Source organism: Gavia stellata, chromosome Z, assembly GCF_030936135.1.
Source record: "Gavia stellata isolate bGavSte3 chromosome Z, bGavSte3.hap2, whole genome shotgun sequence".
Classification (NCBI taxonomy): domain Eukaryota; kingdom Metazoa; phylum Chordata; class Aves; order Gaviiformes; family Gaviidae; genus Gavia; species Gavia stellata.
The window spans coordinates 47,483,896-47,509,497 of NC_082637.1; the positions used below are offsets into that span (position 1 = coordinate 47,483,896).

At 39.5% G+C, this 25,602-nt stretch overlaps 1 protein-coding gene across 1 annotated transcript; it reads left to right on the plus strand.

Moving 5' to 3' along the window:
- On the plus strand, positions 1 to 24,034 carry HABP4 (hyaluronan binding protein 4). Its single transcript, XM_059833809.1, has 8 exons — positions 1 to 283; positions 10,188 to 10,335; positions 11,232 to 11,393; positions 11,595 to 11,666; positions 13,324 to 13,407; positions 20,514 to 20,682; positions 22,430 to 22,612; positions 23,679 to 24,034. Exons 1-8 carry the CDS (start codon positions 1 to 3, stop codon positions 23,733 to 23,735), a joined length of 1,158 nt encoding a protein of 385 aa, XP_059689792.1. The 3' UTR covers positions 23,736 to 24,034.
- Positions 24,035 to 25,602: the final 1,568 nt, after the last annotated feature.

Sequence of the window (25,602 nt, forward strand, 5' to 3'; positions counted from 1 at the left end):
ATGATGAAGGGGACGGTGGGCAGCCCGGTGGCCGCCGTCATGCAGGAGAGCTTCGGCTGCGCCGTCGCCAACCGCTTCTACCAGCTCCTGGACGACGAGTCGGACCCCTTCGACATCCTGCGCGAGGCCGAGCGCCGCCAGCAGCAGCGCAAGAAGCGCGACGAGGCGGCGGCCGCCCGGAGAGCCGGTCCCGGCGGCAGGGCGGGCGGCGGCAAGAGGGAGTCCCAGAAGGAGCGCAAGCAGCCTGGGAGTCCCCCCGCGCGCGGGGGGCCGCCGCAGCCCGGTACGCCGGCGGCGCCTCCTCAGCGGCGCGAGGCGGGGGGGCGGGCCCGCGGGGCGAGCGGCCCGGTAGCCGGTTTTCCTGAGGAGTGGGCTGCTGGCGGCTGCTCCCGGCGGCGTGATGCCGGGTGCGGGCAGCCCGGGCCCTGCAGCGCGGCGTGGCTCGCCGCAGGCTCCGCGCTTGCCCCGCTTCTTGGCAGCCGTGGTGTGGCGTGCAGCCCCGTGTCCGAGCAGGGCCGAAGCAGGGCTGAGAAAACCCGGTTTACTGTATTTTTTTCGTTGTGAACGCATACCTGAAAGGCTCCTTGGAGAAGCAAGGGACAACCGGAGCACACTCCGGACGCGGTCTTGCGGAGCTCTCCCAGCCTACGCGGGAGGCTTCGCGTGGGGGGAATCGGGCCTTTGAACGTGTAAATGAAAACTTCGGAAGTAGTCCTGAGAGGCAGATGGAAGAGCATTAAATCCTCCACTGCAGCATCTGTAGTTTTCATGCTGGTCTAGCATCCCTGCTGATGCATTTCATCGCTTGTCACCTTGGCCATTTTCCTTCAGTGTTTGATGCTTCCAGGCTTGTTTTCTTGGTACCTGTGAGTTTTCTGGCACTTCAACTTCTTCAGCGTTATAACGTGTCCGGCAATCTGTGCTTAATTTGCCTTAAGCTTGCATCGATGCCCAAACCTTTGAAGAAAAACTTACTTCCTGGGTGAACTCTTTAGCACAGTGTTCAGGAATGGTCTAGGTTGTTTGTCAGCTGCTAGATTTTGATGCTAAATGTTGCTTGGGCCACGGGGAGCCAGTCAGCTTTTATATCAGAATGTCTGGCACAGTCCTCTTTGCAGCTGAAGGCTTTGCGGGGCTATAGCTCCTTGTGTTTGGAGGCATTTTTCTGAGTGTGATTGTTATTACTTACCTGGTATTGAGCTTCGGGTTGCTGGATTCAGTATGTAAAGTATCTGAGAGCTGGCTGGTGGTTTCCAAATGTTGAGAATCTCTGTACAGAAGACTCTGGTTTTACTCTCTTGAGTTGTTGTAAATTCCCATTCTCCTGCAGCGGGGCAATGAAGCTTATTAACTATGGCTAAGATACTAATTTCTTCCTGTAGTAAAAGCTCCTGTTAAATTCACAGTAACTGAACTGTGTGTTTTAATGCCCTAGAAAAAGGTGTGGCTTTTAAATCAGGATTATTGCTCCATCAAGTCATTGCCAGTGCTACCAGTTCTATTGCTTAGACTTACAGTCTTGCACTGCTCCAACAGCGATTATTTGACCTTGTGGAGCAGAGAATCTTTCAATGCCAAATAGGCACTGGTTAACGAGCACCTTTGTAGAGGATGATACTAACAAGTTGTCACTGTTCCTTTGGACAGTTCTATGAAACCCGTCTTTTGAGATTCCTCTGCAGTTGTTACGTAACTTTGTCGGAGATTTCTGTCTATAAGACCAATACTCACACTAGTAACAGACGTATTTTATTTAAAGGATACTTTGCTGTGGTTGTCAACAGAAGGCGAAGGAGCCTGTTCAGTGAAAAGCAGAGTCTCAAGTTTTGATGAAAAAATTCTTGAACAAGAACTGGTGGTTATCTGAAACCTACCAGGAGCGTGGAAGTATATGAAGAGCATCCTTTACCTCCTACTTGTCTGTAGGTATCTTAAGCATACAGGTTCCGAGTGTAATTCTGTGGTAGTACACAGTGACCCTGTGAGTGTCTTTGACTATTTTCTGCTACCTTGGTGTTAAGAAACCCAGTTTCTCATATAGAGACATCAGGCATGTACACCTTGTTTTAATTTCCTGCTAATTTAAAATGGAGGAAAGACTGCTAGCTTATAGTAGCCTTTTTGAAAGTGAATTAACATCAATCTTGAAAAGAGTTGTTTGCTCTGAAAAATGCTGCACTTTCTTCTTTAAAGAAAGTGGCTATCCTGGATTCTGTGTGTGCTGTATGTTTATGTCTTGCGCTTGTTGCTAAGTAAGGACTGTAAACGTATAGTGGTCAGGATGCTAAACCAGGGCAAAGAGTTGAGACTGGGTCCTGTCTGCAGGCTCCTCCGTTGGATGTGGTGTCTTAGCAAGTCTGCTCTGAAGGACAGAGATCATCCTGTGACTTAGGGCAAATACAGTAGCTGACAAATATAAAGGAGGTGGTGGGTTGAGGGAAAAATCTAGAGGTTTTTTTGGAAGAGGGGGTGCAGCTTTTTATTTGGGCCGCAGAAAGTTGATTTATTATACAGGATTCAACCAGGAAACTTCTGGATACAGTAAAAGATTCAGGGGACTATCAGCTTAATGGTTGAGAATGAGTTACCACTCGGGAAGGTCCTTGTACCCGCTCAATTTAGCGTAGAGCTTCTAATGATGGATGCATTGCTAGAAGAGTGCACCTCTGTTTGCGGAAATAAATAATATTGATTAAAATTACTCAATTGTGAAAATAATGACTAAACTTGTATTTAGAAAAAAAAGAAAACTTAAAAGATTTTGTTTCCAGTCTTTCTTAGTGATTTTTTTTTCCAGATTTCGGACATAACTCCCTCTAATTTCATTTCACTGATTAGGAATTAAACACCATAAAGAAGCATCTAGACCCATCTGAACATCTGAATCAGATTCTGGTATTACGGTTAAAACGACAAAATTCAGTCTGTATTGTACTAGTACTCCATAAAATCATCACAGAACAGCCCAGGTTGGAAGGGACCTCGAAGGATTGTCTGGTCCAACCTTTCCTGGGAAGGGCAGCCTAGAAGGGATCATCTAGCACCCTGTCCAGTTGCATCTTGAAAACCTCCAGTGATGTGGACTCCACCACACCCCTGGGGAGGTTGCTCTGGTGAATGATCGTTATCAATTCCTGATACTGAGATTAAGCCTGTCCTCACGCAACGTGTACTTGTTGCCCCTTGTCTTCTCCATGTGGCTCCTTGTGAAGCGAGAGCCTCCATCCTCTTTGTAGCTGCCCTTCCAAGTACTGGAGCACTGTGATGTGGCCTGCACTGAGCCTTCTCTTCTCCAAGGAGAAGAGACCTAGCTCCTTTTCTCATAGGGCAGGCTCTCCAGCCCTTTGGTCATCTTCATGGCTCTCCTTTAGGCCCTCTCCAGACTGTTTTATCTAATTACTGGGGTGTTTTGCTTGTTTGGGTTACAAGAAGTCTTGTTAAAAGTTTCACAATTTTACTCTATTATTTCTTGAGCATGTTAAATCTGAACAAAATAATCTTTACCTTTAGAAAGACTTGAAGTAAGCCTAGTCTTCGATCTTGCAATATATAAGAAGTTTTACACTAGTCTTGAGAGATTTCTTTCGGTATTACGTTTTGATGTTAGAGTGGAAGGTTTACTCAGAAGTTCTATAAGTCAACTTTTTTAGTTCTTCACTGCCTTTTCCAGAGGAGTTTTTACTTAATTTCTGGAGATGTTTTCAATTTGAAACAAACCTCCTAAGAGGACTTTGCCACATAATCCAGTATTTTGACCTTTAGAATCCAAACTGTTTATTATGAAGTGACACAACTGTAAGGAGACTATTTTAAATCTTTCTTTGAGGAGAAAATGGACTCCTATTTCATAGGCTACCAAAACCTATGCTTTTGACTTTAATGATGTGTTTTTTTCTCTTTTACTGACTGTGGTGTTTTGTGATTTTTAGACTGTATGCTGAGGATTTGGGTAAAGGCTGTATGTAGGTATTACAGCTCTTATAACTGCACCACTTAATGTTAAGTCCGTTCATTCTTAGCACAGTGGCCAAACTGCATTTGCCAGCTCTTTATTCAAAAGGCCCAGTTGCAGAGCTTGCATTCTTTACTGGTCTAGGCAAATTAAATTTGTTGATCATGCAGTAATAAGCTCTGTTCTGTTGAAATCTCTAAACCTTTGTTGCTAATACCTCTAAAAGGTTTTCTTCTTTCACGTACATTTGATGACTCATGTAAAATTTAGATATAGTTCCTGAATACTATGTGTTTGAGGTTTTTAGCTATAGTTTTAAATTAATATGGCACGGAATGTTTCTGGGGAATTTTATCTTACACGGACTGCAATTTTCTTAGTTCTAAGTAACTTATTCTGGTATCATTCTTTCAGCTACATAGTCATAAGGATTGCCCAGGGGAAAGCTGCAGTAGGCAATTCTGTAATTGAATATGGGCACACATGAAAACTAAATACCACAGAATAGAGCCTAACTCCATGTGTCTTTCTTTGGTGTGTTGCATGCAATAGCTGAAGCCTTTTTTGTATTTTGGGATACTGTGGTATTATTTTGCAAATAGTGTACTTAGCCATGCTTTAGTTCCCAAAATTAATTGCTTGAAGTTTGGAATTAGAATCACATGGACACACACATTCAAAGGGGAGGAAGTGAGATTGTGCAGTCTTAAATCTGCTATGCTCTGAAATACAGCAAAATAAGTCCCTTAGAGTGCAAACTGTTTTTTACTATTTCCAGTTACGCAGCTTTATTGTAAAGGAAGATCAGTTGTCCATGTATAGGTATTATTGTGTTGCTGAAAAGGTAATGAAATAGTGTCTTTGCATGCAGCCATAATTAATGACAGAGGTCCTTGAATTATAGAACAATTTCTCCACTTGCCCTCATTCCAGACCAACTGGAGCAGTATTCCTGTTTGGTTTTTTACTTACTTCATCTCCTCTGAACTCCCATTAAATTGTTTCTTGAGGGTCAGTTTTTCTCATTTAAAAATGAGCTGTTAAGCTGAAAGCAGAGGAAAGAAAGGTCTCTTGGAATAAGTGGAAAGAGAGATTTGAATTTAGAACCAGTGATTGTGCTGCTGTTAGCTTTGTTTTAACATCTACAAGGCAGTTGAAACTTGTCTGAAATGAAAAATTTTAAGCACAGTTTAAATTTTTTATCTTATGTGTGTAGGTGGGTGCAAAGTCTGTGCTAGAAGAGCTGTGAGAGGGATAAATGAATAAATTTTGCTGGTACAAGGTTATTTAGCCCAGTGGAAGAAGAATTGCAGGGCAATGACGCAAACTGCATACTGTAAATGAGCTATAAAATGACAGAGGAAATTTACTATCAGTAAGTGTAAAGTAATATGTATGGGAGAACGTGGATCAAGGTGGGGGGCAGCATTGCAAGCTATACTATAATGTGAAAGACTTTTCTAATTCAAACTATTGTAGTTTAGGAAAGAGAGCTTGGAGTCGTTGGGACTGTTAAGGTAGAACAACACAATGTATTTTCAGTTGCCATCTTGGAGAGAAGCAGTGTTGGGAGTTACTGAGGTAGCAGTAGCAATGAGAATAGAAAAGGAATTGTTATGCCTTTGAAGAAATCTCACCTTCCCATGTCTTGAAGTGTGTCTGCTCTTTTGGTCACCTCAGAGATGTTAAAACTAGAAAAAGCACACTAGAGTGACATGCATGATGAAACTTACAGAACGATTTATGTATTGGGAGAAATTTAAATTAAGGTTTTTGTTTTGAGAGGAGGTGTCTGAAGATACAAAAGGAGTGTATATAGAACTGCAGGTGAGACTTGGAGAAGGCAAAGAATATTTATTGTTTCTTATTTTACATCAGTAAAGGGATATGATTTCAGACAGATTTTTATGAAATAAGGAAAAAGAATGCTTTTTCTACAGAGACTGTGATTGACCTGTGGCACTTCTTGCTGTAGAGTGACGATATTTCAAAGCATGTATCTATGCAGAAAGCAGTCTGGATAAAGACATGGCAGATCTGTCCTCCATAAATCAAGGCTTATAGTCTTTGATTCAGAAAACCTCTAAGGGTAGATTGCCAGGTGGAAAGTATTTTGTTGTTGCTTTTTTCTTTCTTCAAATACATGCTCTAAGATATAAAAGTCTTTCATCTGGCTACTATGGTTGCTGTAATGTTCATACTAACTGAATGAAAACTACACTCAGTTTGCCTTTGCTTTGTTCCTGTGTGTGCTACTTGGGCAAAATAGAAATAACTCTTTGTTTGGGACTTCTTCATCCCAGGCTGCATTTGTGGAAATGGAGTGTTGATGGAATTGTCTCAGTGGGTTTGGGTCTCACCTATTTTGGTGGGATGAGTTGGTCTCAGGCCTGTGGGAATTCTTAAAACACTATGATGCGGCGTTGTCAGATGGATTTTAAGTCAGAATACAAGGTTTTGGTGCTGTTTGCAGCAGTGACCTCCCTCAACCTGTAAATTGCATGCCAGCTGCCACCCTCACTTGCCATGCTCCTTATATACAGGAATGGGGGAAACAGAGTAAGATTTCTGCTCTAGCTTGTAGTCACTGATAGCAGTTGCAGGCTGGGCTTCTTGTGGTGTTTGTCTAAAGTCAAGGTTTGCTGTACAAACCCCATTTTTTCCCCTTAAAACTGAAAATTAAAAAAAAAAAAAGATGAGACCACACTGTCACAGTGGGGGCCAGTGAAGAGCCCACAAAACCAAGAAAATGATCTCTTCCCAAGCAGAAGTCCCACTTGGTTGAGGACAGATGATATGGGTAGAGAAACTTGGTGAGAGCTAGATAACAACATTGCAAAGGCAGCTAGATTTTGCTGCCTTGTTTTAAATCTGTCTGTTAATACATTGATATCCATTGTCTGGGAAACCAGGCAATGCAGGTGTTAAAAACCATTTTTGCTTTCCCAGTTGAGAGTTCTGTGAGACATGCTTATTAAAAACACTTTTCTAGGAAGTCTGCCTATCTGAATGCTGCAGTATGAACAAAACTAATACTGACAGTAAAATATTATTGTGGGGAAAGTGAAAACTACTTAAGTATGTTAGCTCTATATGATTTAGAGTTTTAACAACGGTTTGTAAAACTGGGCTTTTCTCTTTAGCAATGTCTAGTACTATACCTAGTAATTTTAGTATATACAGATGTCTTTCTCACTAATAATAGCTCAGCTGCTTCTTCTGAAAAAAAGCTGGGTCTTTTGAAACAGTTTAAGCATCAGATTTATTTTCTGATTCTTTAGTTTAGAAAGTAAAGTGACAGGCAACTCAGCTGACAGACTGGGCTGCTGCAGTAACCTCCCGGGAAAGCGGTGGTGAGGTGGGGAGTGGTGGCAACGTCTTCAGCTGATTACAGATGTAACTGTAAGACACAGGAAAACCACCTTAAAGAGGGGCTAAACTTGGTAAGTAGGAAAGAGCAATCTTCAGTTTTCAGCATGATGTGTGTAAGACCACAAGTAGATGATCTGCAAAACTCCAGAGCATTTTTTGTGGTTTTGAAGAAAGTCTGCATACCAGTCTATATATGCAAACAAGCAGACAAGGGGTGTACTTGGAGAAGTAGTTAATGAGCATTCGAAGTGTAGCCCAGTTCCTTCTAAGTGAAAGGTGTTATGGCAGCACTACACAGGATTGCTTATGTGTTGGTTTATTTTCTTTCCCAAAGGGTAGGTAGCCCTTCAGCTCCTTAAATAAAAACAGACACATGGCAGAGGATTGAAATGGGATAGCTTATGCTGTCACTGCTGCTAAGGTCCAGTTTAGTTTGCCCTTATATGCAGAGCTGAAAGTTGTGCTGGTATTTGATCTGATTTCACAAGCAGGTCACAAGATTCTGCCCTGAGGGTGACTTGGCTTGTTAGAGAGATACAGTTGCTGCATACCATTTTAATCCACTGCGGCATATCTGTCAAACCAGTTAAAAATGTTTTTATACAGGTAGTAAGTGCCACAAATAATCTTTCTAGTATTTAAAATCCATCTGTAGTAATTATAGTCACCTGTTAGAATCAAAGTCAAATAGCTTTGCACTGAAATCAGAGTGATGACTGAAATCAGAAGATGACTGCTTTGTCTAGCACAGTCAGTGCTAGTGACGTGCAATACACTGGCATATCTGGCAACAAGACTTGTTCTGAAGTACTTTTAAGTGGTACTGGGCAACAGAACCAGAGACCATCTTTTTAAAATGACTTTTGCATCTTCATCTGTTTGGCATTGCTTTACTAGTTCTAAGGACCTTTTTGAATCTGAAGGTGAAATTGAGGTTAATACTAAGTACGGAGGGAAGGTGATCTCTGACTACTGCATTCTTGCCAAGTTAATTCTGTTTAGAATAGCTGATGTTTCTGATAGCCAGAGAGATGCTCAAAAATACATAACAAGGCACTCTTGTACTGCAGTTGCGCATTCAGATCCAAGTAAAATAAGTAAAAGTGAGGTCAGAAATGAGTAGTCACTTTTTCCACAGCAAGATTCCAATTTGGAATTAACACTTGTATAGTTGGTGGTATAGTCGATATGTGCATAAAGCAAACATTTCCCAACAGCCTGTACAATTCTGTGTTCTTTATAATTTTGCTTTTCATTAAAGCATCCTGGTTTCAAAAGCTTACTCAGAAACTGATTTCAAAAGTTGTCCTTTATCCAGATATTACATCGTAATTTTTGGGATTGGGATACGCTTGCTGCTTTAAGGATTGAGCAACTCCAAATCTTGAGAAGAGGTAATTACTGGAGTATATTATGTCAAGTGGTTTGTCGTTTAAAGAAAACCAAAGCTAGGGTCGCTTCTGCAGCACAAATAAAACTGTGTACAGATACAACTGTCCTTACTGCATAACAAAAAGCTTTATTTACCACTCTTCTACCTTATTTACTGAGTGGATAGTTCTTTGAAGTTTTCTTTTTAAAGATGATGTTACAGACTTCATGCTTGGGACCTAAGCTTTGATCACAGATCTTCTTATACAGGCATTTCTATGGAGCTATGAATTAATTTGTATCTTAATATTGTGACATAGAAAAGGCTTTTTTTCCCCTCTTTATGTGCTAGCAACAGAGGCATGGTAGTCAGGACTGTCCCTTGCCCACTAACCCGTGTTCAGTAACTTACTCAGCATTGCACAGGTACTTCTTGTGGAAAGAATAGCTCAGTTTCATTTGTCTGAGAGCAGTGTTTCTGTAGTTCTTTGCTTAATTGACTGAAACCAACACCTTTTTCAGCCAGTACTGTAAGTGTAGGGGCCTAGCAGACAAAAGGTTTGCTTCCTTCTGGAGAACTTTGTCCTAAATACAGCACAGAATTTGGAAGAATAGGGAGGGAAGCACATAATGAACTTTAGTCTTATGCTAGATGTAGATGGATTGAGTGGATAACCTCAATTCATTCTCTCTTATAATACACAATTTCTCAGCATTCATCCTGCCCAACCTGCTCTTCCTTAACCCCAACAATGGTTGAACAAAACCCCCAGAAAGCTTAAATATGTTTCATCTGGGAATATGTTGACATTCTAGAATCAATTAGTGGTGTTGGAGCCTTTGTATTTACTGCTTGGGTTTCTGCTACTTGAACTCAGCGTTTGTGACTGGTCCTCTCCTCCATAGAACCATAACAGAAGGAGGTGACCCTCTTCTGGATGTTGGATACTATACCTGTGAGCTTAGAGTAGAGGTGCAGGCTCAGACTTCTAAATTCAGCTCATCTGGCAGGAAGTGTGTTGTCTCATGATCAACTAATGCCTGTCTCAAACAGTCCTATTTCCCCCACCTTCATTGCTGCTGCAGCCATCTTGCTTCCATGGAAGCTTCTCTGCCTTGTCCTGTAGTACACTAGCAAGATCTTTGAGAGAACGTGAGAGGAACAGTTTTTGTTCTCTATTTCTGTGACTTAATGTGAACAAAATGAGATTTTTTTATTTACCCTGTCTTTTCTGGAAATGTCTGAGCCTTGTCAACACCCGTAGTGTTTTTGCCTGAGGCAGATTTATCAGTACAGAAGGGAAAGTAAGATGTCTTTAAAACAGACAGTGACTGGCAACATTAACTGTAAGTGCTTTTAATATTTTGGTGGACTTGGGATTGGAGAGGGTAAAGCAGAAGACTGTAAGGTGTAATCGTCTCATTTCAGTCAGTAGTTTGGTAACTGCAATCCAGTTATTAAACTGTTAGTAATCTATATGTGCGTGTGTAGGCCAGAAGCGAGCACCTAAGCGGGGAGAACAGCAAGGATTCAATAACAGAGGAGCAGAGGTGAAACAAGACAAAACTGAATGGAGACCGTCTTTCAGGGAATACCGTTCCTATGAAACAGAAAGACAAGTGGACTTCACAGTGGAAAGGTATGTATCATATAGGGCAAAGTAAGGTGCCTCACAGAGGATCTGCACAGGGTTGGGAAGGGAAAGACTTAACCTTGCTAAAACAGATCTAGTAGCCATATGTGACTTGAATGCGTGGTTGCATTATTAGCATGTAAATTTGTTGCAAAACAACTTAGTTCATGCCTGTCAGAGCTGTAATTTCAGCTTCCTCGCAGATTGATTTGGAAGCAGTGTTGTTAAATGTTAGAAATACAAGGTGATACTGAAAAGTGTAAAGATGTGAAAACGTAACCCCTACTCTGCAACATAAATGTTCATTTCTGAGCTCACGTACCAAGCTTTGCAGGTTCCAAGTTGCACGAATTCTACTGTTCAAACTGAAAATAAACCTTTGTCATACTACTTACTGCTTGGACCGTGAATGCATATCACTTTTGCTTTCTTTATAAGTACTAGAAAATTCCACCTGAACCTTTATTGCTTGAGAGTGTGGCTGTTCTTACTTTACATCACAATAGTTGGTATTTCACAAGTTCCCTGAAATTTTTAGCAGTTGCATATAAATTTGGGTTTAGACAGTGGAGCTAGTGCCAGACGAAGTGGCTGAAGATTTGACAGTTTTATAGTGTTTTATTTAACTTCTCTAATGTTTTCAGTGTTATCAGTAAACAGCTGAACTTTCTATTCATTTTATCTGTAATAATTTCCCCTGAGTTCATTTTATGTCCATTTTTAATGACAAAACTAACACAACTGTACTGTGTGCTGTGTAAAGATGCACTCTAAAAATTGTACAGTGGCTCTTATATACTGATGTCTCTCACAGCTGCACAAATACAACCATACAAAATTTTTTTCTCCTTGTTAACTGAGTTCTGTAGGAACAAAAATATGACTAGAAATCTTCTTTTTAGACCAATTGAAAAATTAGACCGTGAAAGGCCAATAAGAGGTCGTGGCGGAGGAAGAGGTGGAATGCGAGGTAGAGGAAGAGGTGGTGGAATAAATAGAAGTTTCGATGGCTTTGACCAAAAAGGAAAACGGGAATTTGAAAGACAAAGTGGGAATGATAAAACGTAAGTGTTCTGTGTGCTGCTTCTTACTTGGTGTACAAGTAAACAATAGTCAGCACAGCAGTAGTGTCTCTTAAGCTCTTAAGTATTCTCTTCCCTTGTTCTGTATCCAAGTTGGCTGGCAAAAAGTCAACACCTGGTTTTAGTTTGAGTTCCTAATGAAAAAAAGCTCTTAAACTCACAGAACCTTGTTTCTGTCTCTAGAGGAATGAAAGCAGATGACAAAAAGGGTGGAAGTGGAGCTTGCAACTGGGGAACAGTTAAAGATGATACAAGGTACAACATATACTTGTGTCCACCATAGATGGTCACTTTCTGTTCATCAGTTTCATCTCCGTTTTGAGCCTTATAAGCCTTGCTTTCTATTAATTGTTGTGATGAACGTAGTTCTACAGTTTCCTGACCTCATCTCCTTCATATTGGTGAGATTAAATTGTAGCAAAGGCATGGTGATGTTTCTTCAATTAAGACTGCCAAAAACTATTGACTGGGGCCAAGTTGTCTTTTAACTGAAATAAGTTACGGCTTTTCTCAATAGTCAAGTAACTGGGACTCTGGTATTTAATGGCATGGCCACAAAAGGCTGATTAAAAGATGGAAACTCTGTTAGTGTCCAGCCTCTTTTTCTCAAGTTTTATGTATAATTTCTAAATTGCAAAGCTGTGATACCTCCAGAGCAACACTGAATTGTGATATTTAGCTGACTCTACCACTGAAATACATTTTAAAGTGCACAGGAGGATCCGTGACAGAATGTGATGGCTTATTTATGCTCAGTTTTTCAATTTTCAATTTTTCAAAATTTCAGTTGAAATTTTCAATTCATTTCTGTATTTCTCTTACTGGTTTCTGTTCAGACTTGTAAAAAGCTCACTGGAAACGTCAGCTTTTGTCCATTCTTTGCGCCTAGCAACATGCTACTCTTTCCAGTAGCTTTTGTTCTCGTACACATCTAGACCTCTTTAATTGAAGGCTGATAAAGGACAGAGAAAAGGCAGTTCTTTGAACTTAGAGCAGACATCTTTGGCCATGTACACATTCATTCACAAAATTGTTTTAAAAATAAAACTTTAAATCTAAAACTTAGATCATGGGTTCAGGCAATCTGGCTAAAAAGTTGAAAAATACAGCCTTGATGGGTAATAATTTTGGGGCTTGATATTCCAAGTTCTTCTGAAAGGTTGTACTAACTTCTATCTTTTCTATAATATTTCATACTAAAAGTAAAAGATTGCTTAGGTGCTCTGGCTTTTCAAAATAAAGGATCAGCTAGGTTAACATAGTTCTGAGCTGATAGCACAAAACTAGCTTCTGTAGGATGTCAGGGAATGTTGTGTGAACTTCATAAAGTACAAGAAATTTAAGATCCCTTTGATTTATTCTCCCCAGTTAAGTTTTTTAGTTCAATAGCATCAGAACTTACATTACAAACATGAGGTATCAATGCTTTCTTGTGATGTGGGGGGTGTGTGGTAGAAGTGACATTAAATTGGAGTTGTCTAAACAGTTCTAAAAGCATGTCTTTGCCTTAATTGTGCTCAATGACGCATCGAAGCTTGAAGGTGTTAATTTTATGGTTTGCCTACCAGTGGAATGAAAGTAAGTATGCTATTGCTCTTGTTTGACAATGAACTAATGTCCGTGTTACAGAAAATATGAGCTTGGAATTTTACTGTTTTAATAGTTGAAAAGAAACAAAAAGGCAAACCCAAACATCATTGATAAACTGTAATCAAGTACTGGTATTAGTATTCACGAGTTAATTACTTTCTCTTCATGCATACTTTCTCTTTTCACTTTTTTAATGAAAAGTACATAGAAGTCAGACTTTCCTAATACTTCTCATTTTGTTAGTCACTCAACTAGTCACTGTTGAGGTTTTTTCCAGTGAGACCCATGAAGACTTTGTCTTTTTTTTTGTTTACTGTTTTAGTGGGATGGAACAGACTGCTCCTATGGAAGAGACTGCAGAAACAGCTGAGCAGCCAGGGGCATCTGAAGGAGAGCCTCTAAATAAGTATAGTCTGACTAAAATATTCTCTTTCTAAATGCAAAGAAAACAATTGACTGTTACTGATACACTTGTATTGGGAGGCACACTTGAAATGTGAACTATGAAGTTTTGCTAGTGCACATATTTAAAAATAGGAAAGCTTTGTCTATATTTGCAAGTCAAGAAAATGCATCCCTAATTCTGACTAAAGCTTGGTTTATACAGCTGCAGATTACATGTAATTGCCCAGTGATGCTTATGTTCCTAAGATTTGGTGATAATTTAAGGAGGACCTACATATTGTCTGTTACCTTTAACTTGGCTAATTTGTAAAAACTACCCTGCTTTTTGAAGTTCTCTATGAGAAAAAGGTATTTAAGGTGCCTGTGCAATCGGACAAACACAACTAAAATACACTAAGATAAAATTCTTTCAGTCGGTATTCATCAGTCACTAATACCATGCAGCTGTTGTCTGTTCATGAAGGGCCTGTGTAGAACCTGAAAAACTTGCTGGAAGTGGTCTTGCAGCGAGCCTTAGAGAAATTGAGAGAGAAATCTGCCCCTCATCTTCTGGCTTTCATCCTGATTAGTGGCCAGTGAGAATTTACTTCACAGCAAATAAACACTGGCTTAAGAAAAAGTAACTGGACAATCTTGTCCAAGTAAGACTTTAAAAAAATAATCAAATTGCATATGATGAATATCTCCTAATGAGTGAAGAGGGTTGGTGCAATATGTCAGGCTTCTCTTCTGTTGTTATGAAGCTTCTTTTACCTAATGATGCAGCTCCAGTTATTAGTGGCCTTGGTTCATTTTTTAATTATAAAGCAGATTAGACTACAAAACCTGTTTTATATGTTCAGGTTGTATAACCCTGTAAGAAGTTGAGTTGATACAGCTTTGATTCTTTTAATTTTAAACTAGCTTTTAATATATAGCTAGAGGTGTGTATACATGGGGAAATCTCTCTGAAACTGAGTGACTATGATTGGATTTCCAGAAAGCTGTTTCTAGACTAACTTAAATCAGATGGGTAGTATAGATAAACTGTCAAAAATGCACTGTATTAGCTAAATATCAGAGCAGTTATTCAGCTTTTTTGTCAGCTACTGGTACCTTTACTTGTTTCAGACTTGTATTTGTTTCTACTCCAATTCAGACTCTTTGTAGATGTGTCCTGACATCAGTTCCTTGTAGAGCATAAGGCATGAGAAGTATACGTAGTGGCAAAGACATCTAACAGAATCTGCCAGTTGTCTTTAATTCTTTTCCCTTTCTCAGAGATCACTATTCAGTCAGACTGTGAGCCTTTCTGGAGATTTTACTCCTCTTCATGTTTTTTAAAAAAGCTTCATTATGGAATAGGCCACTGACATCTGTAAGATTCAAAAATGCAAGTAACCTACAAGTACAAAATTCTGCATTGTGTACTCTTTTCAGTGTGGTAGATATTGTCCTGAAGACTCACAAATCTGTACACAAAATACAAATTAGATACACCTCATTGCCCTTACCTTTGGGTGTAGTCTCAGCTTGGTGACTGTTTTTTAAAAAAGAAGAGGAGACATGCAAATAGTGCCTAGGTAATTAGGGATGGTTGTGTGGCATACACCTTAACAAGGTGGAATTATTTTTGTTGTTCTGCTAATATTTAAAAGCAAAAGCTGACTAAAGCTTGGTTTATACAGCTGCAGATTACATTTAATTGCCTAGTGATGCTTATGTTCCTAAGATTTGGTGATAATTTAAGGAGGACCTACATATTGTCTGTTACCTTTAACTTGGCTAATTTGTAAAAACTACCCTGCTTTTTGAAGTTCTCTATGAGAAAAAGGTATTTAAGGTGCCCGTGCAATCGGACAAACACAACTAAAATACACTAAGATAAAATTCTTTCAGTCGGTATTCATCAGTCACTAATACCATGCAGTGGTTTTTCAGGCTTCAGGATGTATTTTAAGGTCTTGTATGCTTAGGTTGCCCCTGCTCTCCAGAGTTGCTATCTTCTGGCAGGTAACATACACTAGGAAAAGATTCTAGCTACACTAGCAAAAGATTCTTATGCTTTCACTACAGCCTCAATATTGAGGGTGTAGGGGTGTGTGTTCGCTTAAGCTACTGCTAGGATTGTTCTCATTTTGACTCTTAAATGCAGTGACTCTAAGGAATCCATTTCTTTTCTGCTGCTTTATTGCAGGTGTGTGTTTGTATTGAGGAAGAGATCAAAAACTTGTGTTTCTTTCTTCTCTCTTCTCTTTCCTGTTGTAACTCTTCCCATTTAAAAGAAAAAAAGTATTCCTGGAAATCGGGAATAATCTGTCTGTGTGGAGATACGGTATAGCTTTCTGGTATGGTACTGGCTAATTTCAGTGCAACTCTGGAAAGACTTATGTGGGCTCCTGTAACTTACTGCGAGACTTATGTGGGCTCCTGTAACTTACTGCGTCTTGCCTTCAGGACTGTGTCCACATTGCTGTTCTTGAGCTTCCATTTGCAAAGTATTGCGGGACAAGAGTTTCTTTAATACTTCTATTATATAAATCAAGTTATTTCTTTCCATATCTTCAAATTCCCTTGAGTGTATCAACAATATCTGTCTCTGTTTATAGCATCCCAAACTGCATGCTAATAGTTGGTTTGGTTTTTTTTTCCTGTGACTAATAAATATAAAATACGCAAGTAGTACAGCAGTGTAAGCTTTGCTCACAGCTGCTTTCTGTTGAACTTGTCTTCACAGTCTGAACAATGTAACACACTTGTGTTTACTGGTAATTCAAATGAATAGATGTTTCTTTTTATTCAGTATGACACATAGTCTGATCAATTCCTGTCAAAGGTATTTGCAGAGTTAGTGTTTATTCTGTGCGGTTTTCTTCCATTTCTTCACATAGGACATTCTTCCTTTTTGGTGGAGCTTTTTTGGTGGAGCTATGTATTCTTCTGGTCATTTAATAGGAAGCTTTCAAAACTTGTCAAGTTTGAGGTATTTACCTCTTGGTTTTTTTTGTTTGGTTGGTTGGTTTTTAATAGTGATGTAAAGCTATCCATAGACCAAGCCAGATCTTCATAAGTATTTGGTTCAGTGTTTTTCTTCTGTAATTAACTTGTACAGCTGTTGCTTGGTCTTACCTTGTTTAACTTTGAATTTTGCTATAACTGGTGTTAATGCTCCTGTAAACGATGTTTAATAGGGAAGATTCATGTCATTGATTTCTTGATAAAAGCTGAATAAAAATTCACTTTGTGCAGCTGAATAATACAAAAACTGATCTGAAAAAGACCTCTATAATTTTTAATGATATGAAAATAATCAGCTGAACAACTGGGCTGAATGCCATTCTCTTCCATTCAACATTTCTTTTGCATATTGATGTCTTCATGTAGAGCAGTTCTTCCAAGAAAGGTATGCACAGTAAACAAGGCATAGCTAGAGGGTTATGGTCATCCATTGAAAACACTGAAGCAGTAGGAGCCGTTACTGAAGGCTCCTATTTGGTGTTTTGGTATGTACTTGCATTGTGAATTCAATTTGTTATGTCCAGAGGCCGTGCTTAGGTGTCTGGCAATATTTTGTAAGCATGATTGTTGGTGTCCCAAGGAGCTTATTAACTTGATTAATGAAAATGCACACCAAGCAGTTACTAAAAATGCATAAGGTTAGAAGGTAGAAAGTAATGCACAGAGTGCACTTCCATGCAGGCTCAGTGCCCAAAATAATCTGCTACAATCAAGTTTCTGTCCAAAATGTGATATGCAGGTTCCTGTTGCGGTGTCACTACTGGGAGGTGTTTTGCCTTGGAAGTCTCAGCATCCTAAAACAAAATCCTACTGCTAATAACCTAGCAGCTGAAACCATCCTTTGGAGTAAAAATCAAACCATACTTTGCAGTTGAAAAAAACCAAGTATCTGCAGTGTAAATCCACCAGTATTTTCTTTAGAACAGGCAAGTGGTTATTTTTGATAGATGTGTACTTTTTTTTCAAAGCAATACCTGTGATTTCTTTTTTGAGAGGTCAAGTTGCTGTGTAGTGAAATGTCCTCATGTTGTTTTATGATCATAGAAATTTCGATCTGAAAGGGGTCTTGCTGACACAAGGCATGACCAACCATATCTGTGCTGCTTCTCGTACCTGTCTAGTTGATTCTCATGTCCCTTACTGATAGATATTTCAGTGTCCTTTGATGGTCTTCCCAGTACTTTGAAAATAGAAACTACTGTGTTTGAGTTCTTTTTCTCCTGAGTGTCTTGCCTTAACATCATGGGTGTGCAAAATTTTCTTTCTTTTTAGCGTTATGTGTGTTTACTCCTCAGCATCTCTTTAAAGGCCTCCCATGCAGATCATGTATTTCATACCTCACATCTGTCTTGCAGTTCTATTCTGGACTTTCTGCTTGTTCCCATGTAGAAGACATCACTCAGTTGAGACCTTGTTCCACCCTACCAGCAGTGACATCTCTTTCAGACAAAACTGTCGATGTGTCTCCTTGTAATAGTACGCTGTTGCAGAAGGGACAAATGCTGTTGATTAGAAGTTCAGCTTGACTGGGTTACCTGCAATACTCTTGCATAGTTTGGGGCGTTGGGGTCCCTCCTTCAGAGCTTCTGCCTTGCTAGTGGTTCTTTCTGTGTTTGGGCCACTGATGCTTTTGCATGAGAGTACATATTTCTGCTTGTCCTTGGGACTTCCTGGTGCCCTTTTCTTTCACATGCTTTGTGCCATAGAAAATGCAGTAAATATATTATGTGTTACACTGTGGATAACTGCACAGAGTTGACCTTAAAGCTCTAGTCATATGCTTGTTTTTCTTTTGCCCGTTGAAAGACTGATAGCTACTTCTCAAGTACTTGTTGCAACCAGTTCTATATCTTTCTACAGCCCTCGCCAAGAGCTGAAACAGTGTCTCCCTGATGTGGTGAAAACTTAATGGGAGAGGAGGACAAAAGACTTCCTAAAGTTCAGATGTGTAATTTACTGATTCTGTCCTGAGTTAGTGTCTCAGGACGAAATTAAACCAATTTAATAGAGCCCCTTTTTCTTAGTTTACTTTCTCGTTTTTGCTTCCTCTGGGTGCTTGCAACTAGTCTTGTTTTTCCAAGACTTATCTGAAGGTTCAGTTTTGGGAGTAACTGATCAAAAATTAGCTGGCTTCTTACTCTTGAGGACAACAAATTGAAATGTTTGGGGTGCAGTTGGTTCTTAATGTTCTTACACATGGAACAGTATATGTTGGTGTTTTCCAGAAGCAGCTGCATCTTTCACCAGTATCCTTTTTATTTAACTCAGTAAATTGATTAATTTTTTTCTTAACAGTCCTTCTAATATAGTTTCAGATCTTCTTAATCAGTATGGAACTACAAGCTGCTTACCAGTCTTCTAACTTTTAATTTCTGGCTGATATAGCTGGAATTTTCAAAATAACAGGGCATGAAGGCATGTCAAAGGGTAGGCATATAGTACAGGACTTGCATATTTTTATTTACTTTTTCTGCAGAGTGCATTTAAAACTGTGTTCATCCTAGAACCAAAATTAAGGATTGTCTTACTGTTCAGTTCTGCTTCTACCTGTCATATGCTGGGTGCTTCAGGAAAATATTGTATAACTTTGACTGGCAAGAAATAGAATGGTTCTCTGCAAGATCAAGTAGAAAGAAGGAGCAGGCCTGTTCCTATATAGGCTAGATCTAAATGTACAGAACTCTCCCAACAAATGTTTGTGTTCTGATGGGGTGCTTGTTTAACTTCAGAAACAAAATGCACAGTTCACTGGCTGTCATTTGACTCCGTGTTTTTCCATGATAAAACAAATTTCCAACTTGCATCTAATCAGCTCTATATTTACATTGGAAAAATCATCAGCATTTGATAGCAGAAGACGTGGAACTGTGATTGAGTGAGGAAAACCAAATCCATAGTTCTCCCACCAGAAGGGACCTAATGAAAGGGTTTTCTGGAAAAATCAATGTTAGGGAAATACTTAACCAACTTCGACTGCTATTGCAATGCATAACATTTTTGTGTGGGAGAACAGAGAAGCGGTTTCTCAAGCGTCTGGGAGTAATCAGTGCAGGTTTTCCTGTAGTTCATGATATTTGACTTGGTTCTGCAGCAAGCAATTATGGTGATGAAGCGAGTTGTGTTCCCTGCTTGTGATGCTGTTTAGCAGGAAAAAGCTTTCTGCAGATATCATTAAAAGGTATACTTGTAGTGTACTCTAATAGCTGCTGGTCCTGGGCAAGTCAGTCTTGGTCAGCATCAGAAAAGTGGGAGAAGAGTAGTCAAGCACTGATGAGTGGAGAATAATCTTTAGTTTTGTCTTGCTTATCTTGTCTTATGGATACAGACATAAAGCCTTGGACTTCTTTCTTCACACTTCAAACATATGCAAGGCAGACTCTGACATACTCCATATGTTTTCCTTGAACGTGTCATCATTATTGCACTTTGTGGCAGATTAAGACTGGACTAGAGTTAATCTGGTTTTGCCAGGTGATAAATACTGTCTCCTTGTGTGCTACTACATCTGACAAAAGAAATCAAAGAAGCATCTTGTTAAATTAACAAAGGAAATGTTAATAATTACCTAGAAGATCCCATGGTGTGATCATCAGTCATCAAAAAGACCTGAAACCTGCACTGAAACATGAATACATCTCATATTGTCATCCTGCAGTATGAGTCAATAAAACCATGCAATTGGGGTGTTTTAAAACTGCTTGGTGTGGGTTTTTTTACTATGGCTGTATTTGCTAGGAGTAGGTCTACTATTAAACAGTAGGGTTGAGAATATACCAGCTCAAAAGACAGACTGGTTTTGTCTAGAATCCCAAGTGCTTGAACTTACTTATAACGAGACTGGATAAATACCAGAACTTACTACAGGAGGCTAGAGACAGCATTTGTTCATACGACTAATTTCAAACAGGCCATAAGTATATTTTCCAACTTATATTAATGTAAAACTTGCACATAAAGTTACTGTGGGGAGTAAGTGAAATCGAGCATAGTGATTTGGTGAGAAACATTCCAAATGTCTTGTTTAGTATCTTTACTTTAGAGATTAGTGTTCTTGTTCATCCTGGCGTGTTGCAAGCTAATGGTTTTTACTTTACAACTATAAACCTTTAGAGTTGCTGAAGGAGAGCCAATGGAAGAAGTAGTTCAAGAAATGACGTTAGATGAGTGGAAAAATCTTCAGCAACAGAATCGACCAAAGCCTGAATTCAACATCCGGAAGCCAGAATCCACTGTTCCTTCCAAAGCAGTGGTGATTCACAAGTCAAAATATAGTGATGATGTAAGCATTGCCTCAGGAATTCTCTAAACTCTGCTTTATGCCCAGGGGCTCTATTCTTTTTCTAGTAGTTTTGGTATAATCTGAACAGACTAGGAATCAGTATCTAAGCTTTGTTACTGTAATGACATATGTGCCCCAAAACTTGCTTTAAACTTACTGTCTGTTCATTTTCTTCTCTGACATCATCACCCCAATTTTGTATGCAAATACGTAATATATCAAGTTGTTCTACCTTATGGCTCAGTCTTAGCAATATAAAACCTGTGTCCTTGCTGCCGCCAACTATGTAGATCTCTGGTAACATTGCTAGAGAAACTTGGTTTACTAAACACTTCTTACCCTAACTTTGAATCCTGTTTAGCTTACATGCAAATGTATATTGGCAAGTATATATTAAACTCGGGTTTTGACACCTGTTAGTCTGGATGGTAAGTGTCCTGTTTCTCATCTGTGCTGGATCCCAGCTTTCATTGCACACTCAGAATATATTTTTACAAAATTTTTTTTTCAGTTTTAGGGTCCTGCTTCTTAGAAGTAACTCTGGAGAGCTTGTTCTGTAGTAATGTGCTTCCCCACCCTGCCCTTTTCCCTAACTTCTATTCTGTCATATTGCTGGGATTGACACTTCAGGGAGAACTTCTAGTTTATTGATAAGATTGGGGAGAGAGGGGAGGCTTCTTTCACAGATTCTTGCTTACTTAGTGTTCAGATTTGGGGGGGGTGTCACAGAGGTATGTGCATATACTTGTAGTCTAGCATGATGGAATTTTGATCCTTAAAGTCTGCATGCACATATGAATACACATTATCCTTTGTCTCGTTAGAATACTAACATCAAAACTTGCAGCTTTTTAAGTCTTAATCACTTGAGGTCATTGAGCGCTTCCAGGGACAGACACTAATACTGAAGTGGCCTGCATCCTTTTTAGCATGGCTTTTGGTGGTCACAGTTGCCATTATCCCCTCTTCCTTCTCTGAGGGAGATGGTGGTAGGGGTGGGGAGAGTATCTTTCACAAGCTCTGAAGAGGGTATGCAAGTGTGAAGAATGCATGCAAGCTTCTGTTCTTTTTGCCCATAAAGTTTCTTGGCTGGCAGTATCAAGGGGCCTTGTTAAAATGAACATAGAATAGGAGGTACAGGGACCGTGTAACATGGACAAGTCAAATCCCTGTATTGGACATTGAATAAAATAAGTGATTCATCACTGCATGGAATGAGTTTACATGTATGTTGTCATTACTACAGTGCACATTAAAATTACTATGGGAAATAGTCTTACATCCACTAGCTACTAGGAATGCACAGAGTTAAAACAACAGTAATCTCACAGCTGCAGACAGATAGGCTAATAGATCAGTTAGTAGCCAAATACCGTACTTCACTATGGCCTTTTAACCATTACTTGAAGATAATTGTATGAGTAAGTAGCTTAAGCCTTATTCTCTAGTCCCCTCGAAGACCTTGTAGATGATATTTCTGAAAAACCTCTTCAGTGTTATGGAGCTGGTACAGAAGATTTTGTTGTCAGGACTTCCTGAGCCAACAAAGAACTATCCCAGGCATCTGGCAAGCTGCAATTGCCTCGCCTCTGTTAAAACCCGGTGCAGTTAAGGCCTGTCTTCTATTCCGGATGTCATCTTGATTTATCTGCTCCTTAGTCTGTAATACAAGTGTGTGTGTATTCGTATCAGGGAGAGGAGAGGTTGTACATGGAAGGTATAGGTTTTAACCAGATCTTCTTTTTAGTTGCAAAAAGAAGACTTTGAAGATGATTCTCATGTCTTTCGAAGACCAGTGAATGACATAACGTCTCAGCTGGATATTAATTTTGGGAGTCTTCCTCGCCCTGGCCGTGGATCAAGAGGAGCACGAGGTGGTCGTGGTCATGGCAGACGAGTTGAGCGGGCAGAACCTCGACCAGAATTAGTGGTAATGGTTTTTATGATTTTTGTTGTTGTTTGCTTGGGGATTTTTTTTGGTTGTTGGGTGGGGGTGGTGGTGGTGGTGTGTGTCCCACCCCCTTTTGTGGGAAATTACTTATTTCTGCAGTGATAGACTTGTTTCTAATTCCTGCCTTACAGTACATTCGCCTGGTTATTTTGAGTTCCTGGTTATTTTAAGTTCAAGTTACTTAAAATTAAATACCAGTTCAGGCTCACAAATGTTAACACATAAATTTCTGATTACTAGTTGCTGTAATGGTAACTAGAGGAAAGGATGCAATTAAGATTTGTCCCTGCAATGAGTTTTGATACAAATTGGGAAGTAATTAGAACGATTAAAGGCTTGTATCCCTCACAAAAAAATTCAGTATAGTACAGTAATAGTACTTTGATTACTGTGAGTGAGATCAGTAAATCTGGGATCCTACAGATGAAGACAGAATTCTGCAGCATCCTACAGAATAATACAAGTGTTCAATATAACCTTTAAACAAACTTCCACTGACCTTTTTCTCTTAAAAAAAAAAAAGCATTTGTACACTGAAAAATGACATTTTTATTCTTCATACTAACTGAAGGTCTCAGTTTACTTCTGTGTAGTATGAGTAAAATACTGTAGGGTTGGGAACTTACAGAGTGATATTGAAGTGATTTGATGCATTTGTTTCATCTGAATGTAAAAGGCTCTTTATAGTAACATAGAGTTTAAAACTGCAGTTCAATATGTGCAATAGCCTTAGAATGTAAAAAGATAATAATGCCGCTTCTGAAAACATGGTATTTTGGGTGAGATTGCTTCAGTGCTGCAGAACTTGTGATCTTCTGGTCCTCCCCAGGCAGTAGATCAGCCCTGTAAGTATGTTCATACTGAAGAAATTGTAGTAGTCATAACTTCTGAGATAAATGCTTAGCATTTCTGTGATAGTGATGGATACAAAGCATTTAATTTGACTAGAAGACTGAACCCTTTTCAGGATAAAATACATATACATAGCTGTCAGATGCTTTTGAAATGCATTCAGTTTTATAAAGCTTGCTTTCTTACTTTATAGGTGCAGCTTGTTGCTCCAAATCCTGATGATCCTGAGGATTTTCCAGCTTTAGCTTGAAGAACCGTCTTGAATGGTGGTATTGCAAAGTAGCTTTGGTGTAGCTGTGAAGAGACCAGTTTTATGCTGGTCTGGATAAAGGAAGTCTGTTTCTACTGGAAAAGCTGTTTGGGTGTTTGGTGTGGAATGATTGCAGCCCTCTGCTAATGGAGTTGGGTTCTGGAGATACTGGTGGACTGGGATCCTGTCACAGGTTCCAGCATCTGCCTCCATTTGTGAAAACTGTGTGAAGGCTTACAGTACTTCACTACAAGGCTTCAAATGAAGTTCAAGAATATAGTGTTTAAAAATGTGTATATAGAGATTATATCAAGTTCTCCATGACACCATGGTGAAATGTAAACTGTACAGCATGGTCTGCAATCGGAATTCTATCTTACTGTACATTTGAAAGCTGCTTTTCCTGTTTTGAGTGAGGTGTGTATTTCACACAGTCACAAGTTGCAGTTCTTTAGAATTTGGCAAATAAAGAAAAGTGCTCATTGGTTTGGGTTTGAGGTATTATTTCCACAAGTCAGAGTAGCACATTGATGCTTTTGCTATTTGGATGTAGTCTGGGGGGGAGAAAAAAAACCCAAACCTAAACAGCAGACCTTACTCACCCAAAACAGTGAAAACCTCTCTGATCACAAGTGATCTTTAAAATTAAGGCAGCACAGATGCTTTTAATTGTTAGATAACCATAAGTCTTGCTTCAGTAACAAGATATAATCTGCAACTACTTTGAAGATGTTGAATGTGAAGCAAAGTAAGAATTTTGAACTAAAGACAGAACTAAACTGTTAAGGAAGCTGTTAATTTTAGCAGGAGCGACTACAAACTAAAATGTTTCATGCCTTACCAAGAAGCTTGTGTGACATCGCTGATGAGGTGGGATGTCCTTTCCTTGCAGCTTTAACATACTTCCTCACTTGAGCCAGACACCCTAACTTGTTGCCTGTCAAAGGGGACACTCAGAGCCGTTCTCGGAGATCTGAGAGAAACAAGGAATTGGTGCCGGAAGTGATGAGGGAAAGAAATGAGAGGACAACCACACTGAACGTCTTGGAAGTAGCTTTCAGCCTCAAAGGAGTCTTCAAACGCCTGTTCAACTTGAACTCATTCTTTCACTTTACTGGGAAAGCAGATGAATATAAACGTTTCTTTTTTTCCTGTTCTCTGCCTCACTTTGGTTTGTATCACTTCTAAGCAGTCTCCTTTGAGAGCAAATAGTGGATGAGACTTGTTTTGCTTTGGAGTAACCTCTAAGAATATGCAGAAATTTAAAGTAACTCTTATCTCAGTGGTAAGGAAGGCTTCACGCAAGTAGGCTATAATCATCCTGGAAAGACTACTGACTCTTTTCTGTATGCTCCAAACAGATAGTCTGCAAAGTAGTGCTGCCCAAAGGATTTTTCTTGCATTGTTAAATTACTTACATGTCAATTTGCTGTAACATGAGATTTCAGATTCCACAAGGAGCTCATTTTAGTGGCTTAGGGATACTCTGACAACCTGCAGAAGAAAGAACACGCAAAAGCAAACAAAGTGCTGGTGTTAGAGGAACCCATGCTGCTGCTTTTTGAGTAGTTGAACTGGATGAAATAACATAAATGACCCTTTCATCTTGTAGCAGCAAGCTACTACTTGAAATCACTGCTGCTGCTCTTTTAATAGGTGTTTGGGTGTTTCTGCCAAATATGGCAATTTCATTGTTGTGGAACAGAAATGATTTTGTCTATGGGGGTCTTCGAATTTTTTTGCTTGTTCTTGCCTTCCTGTTCCTCTTGTTCCATTGGACAGGGAAGAATGTGTCTGTATTTTTATTTATGTGTTTGCTTGCAGGGGTGAGTGTATGTACCGGTGCAGAGAGCTGCTTTGCAAGGCT

Bases quoted from the DNA above. Each gene is read 5' to 3' on its own strand.
- HABP4 (XM_059833809.1), top strand. From the start codon at position 1: ATGATGAAGGGGACGGTGGGCAGCCCGGTGGCCGCCGTCATGCAGGAG. The intron at 11,394-11,594 runs GTAAGTGTTCTG...TTCTGTCTCTAG, and splicing joins CAAAGTGGGAATGATAAAAC to AGGAATGAAAGCAGATGACA. The intron at 22,613-23,678 runs GTAATGGTTTTT...CTTACTTTATAG, and splicing joins AACCTCGACCAGAATTAGTG to GTGCAGCTTGTTGCTCCAAA.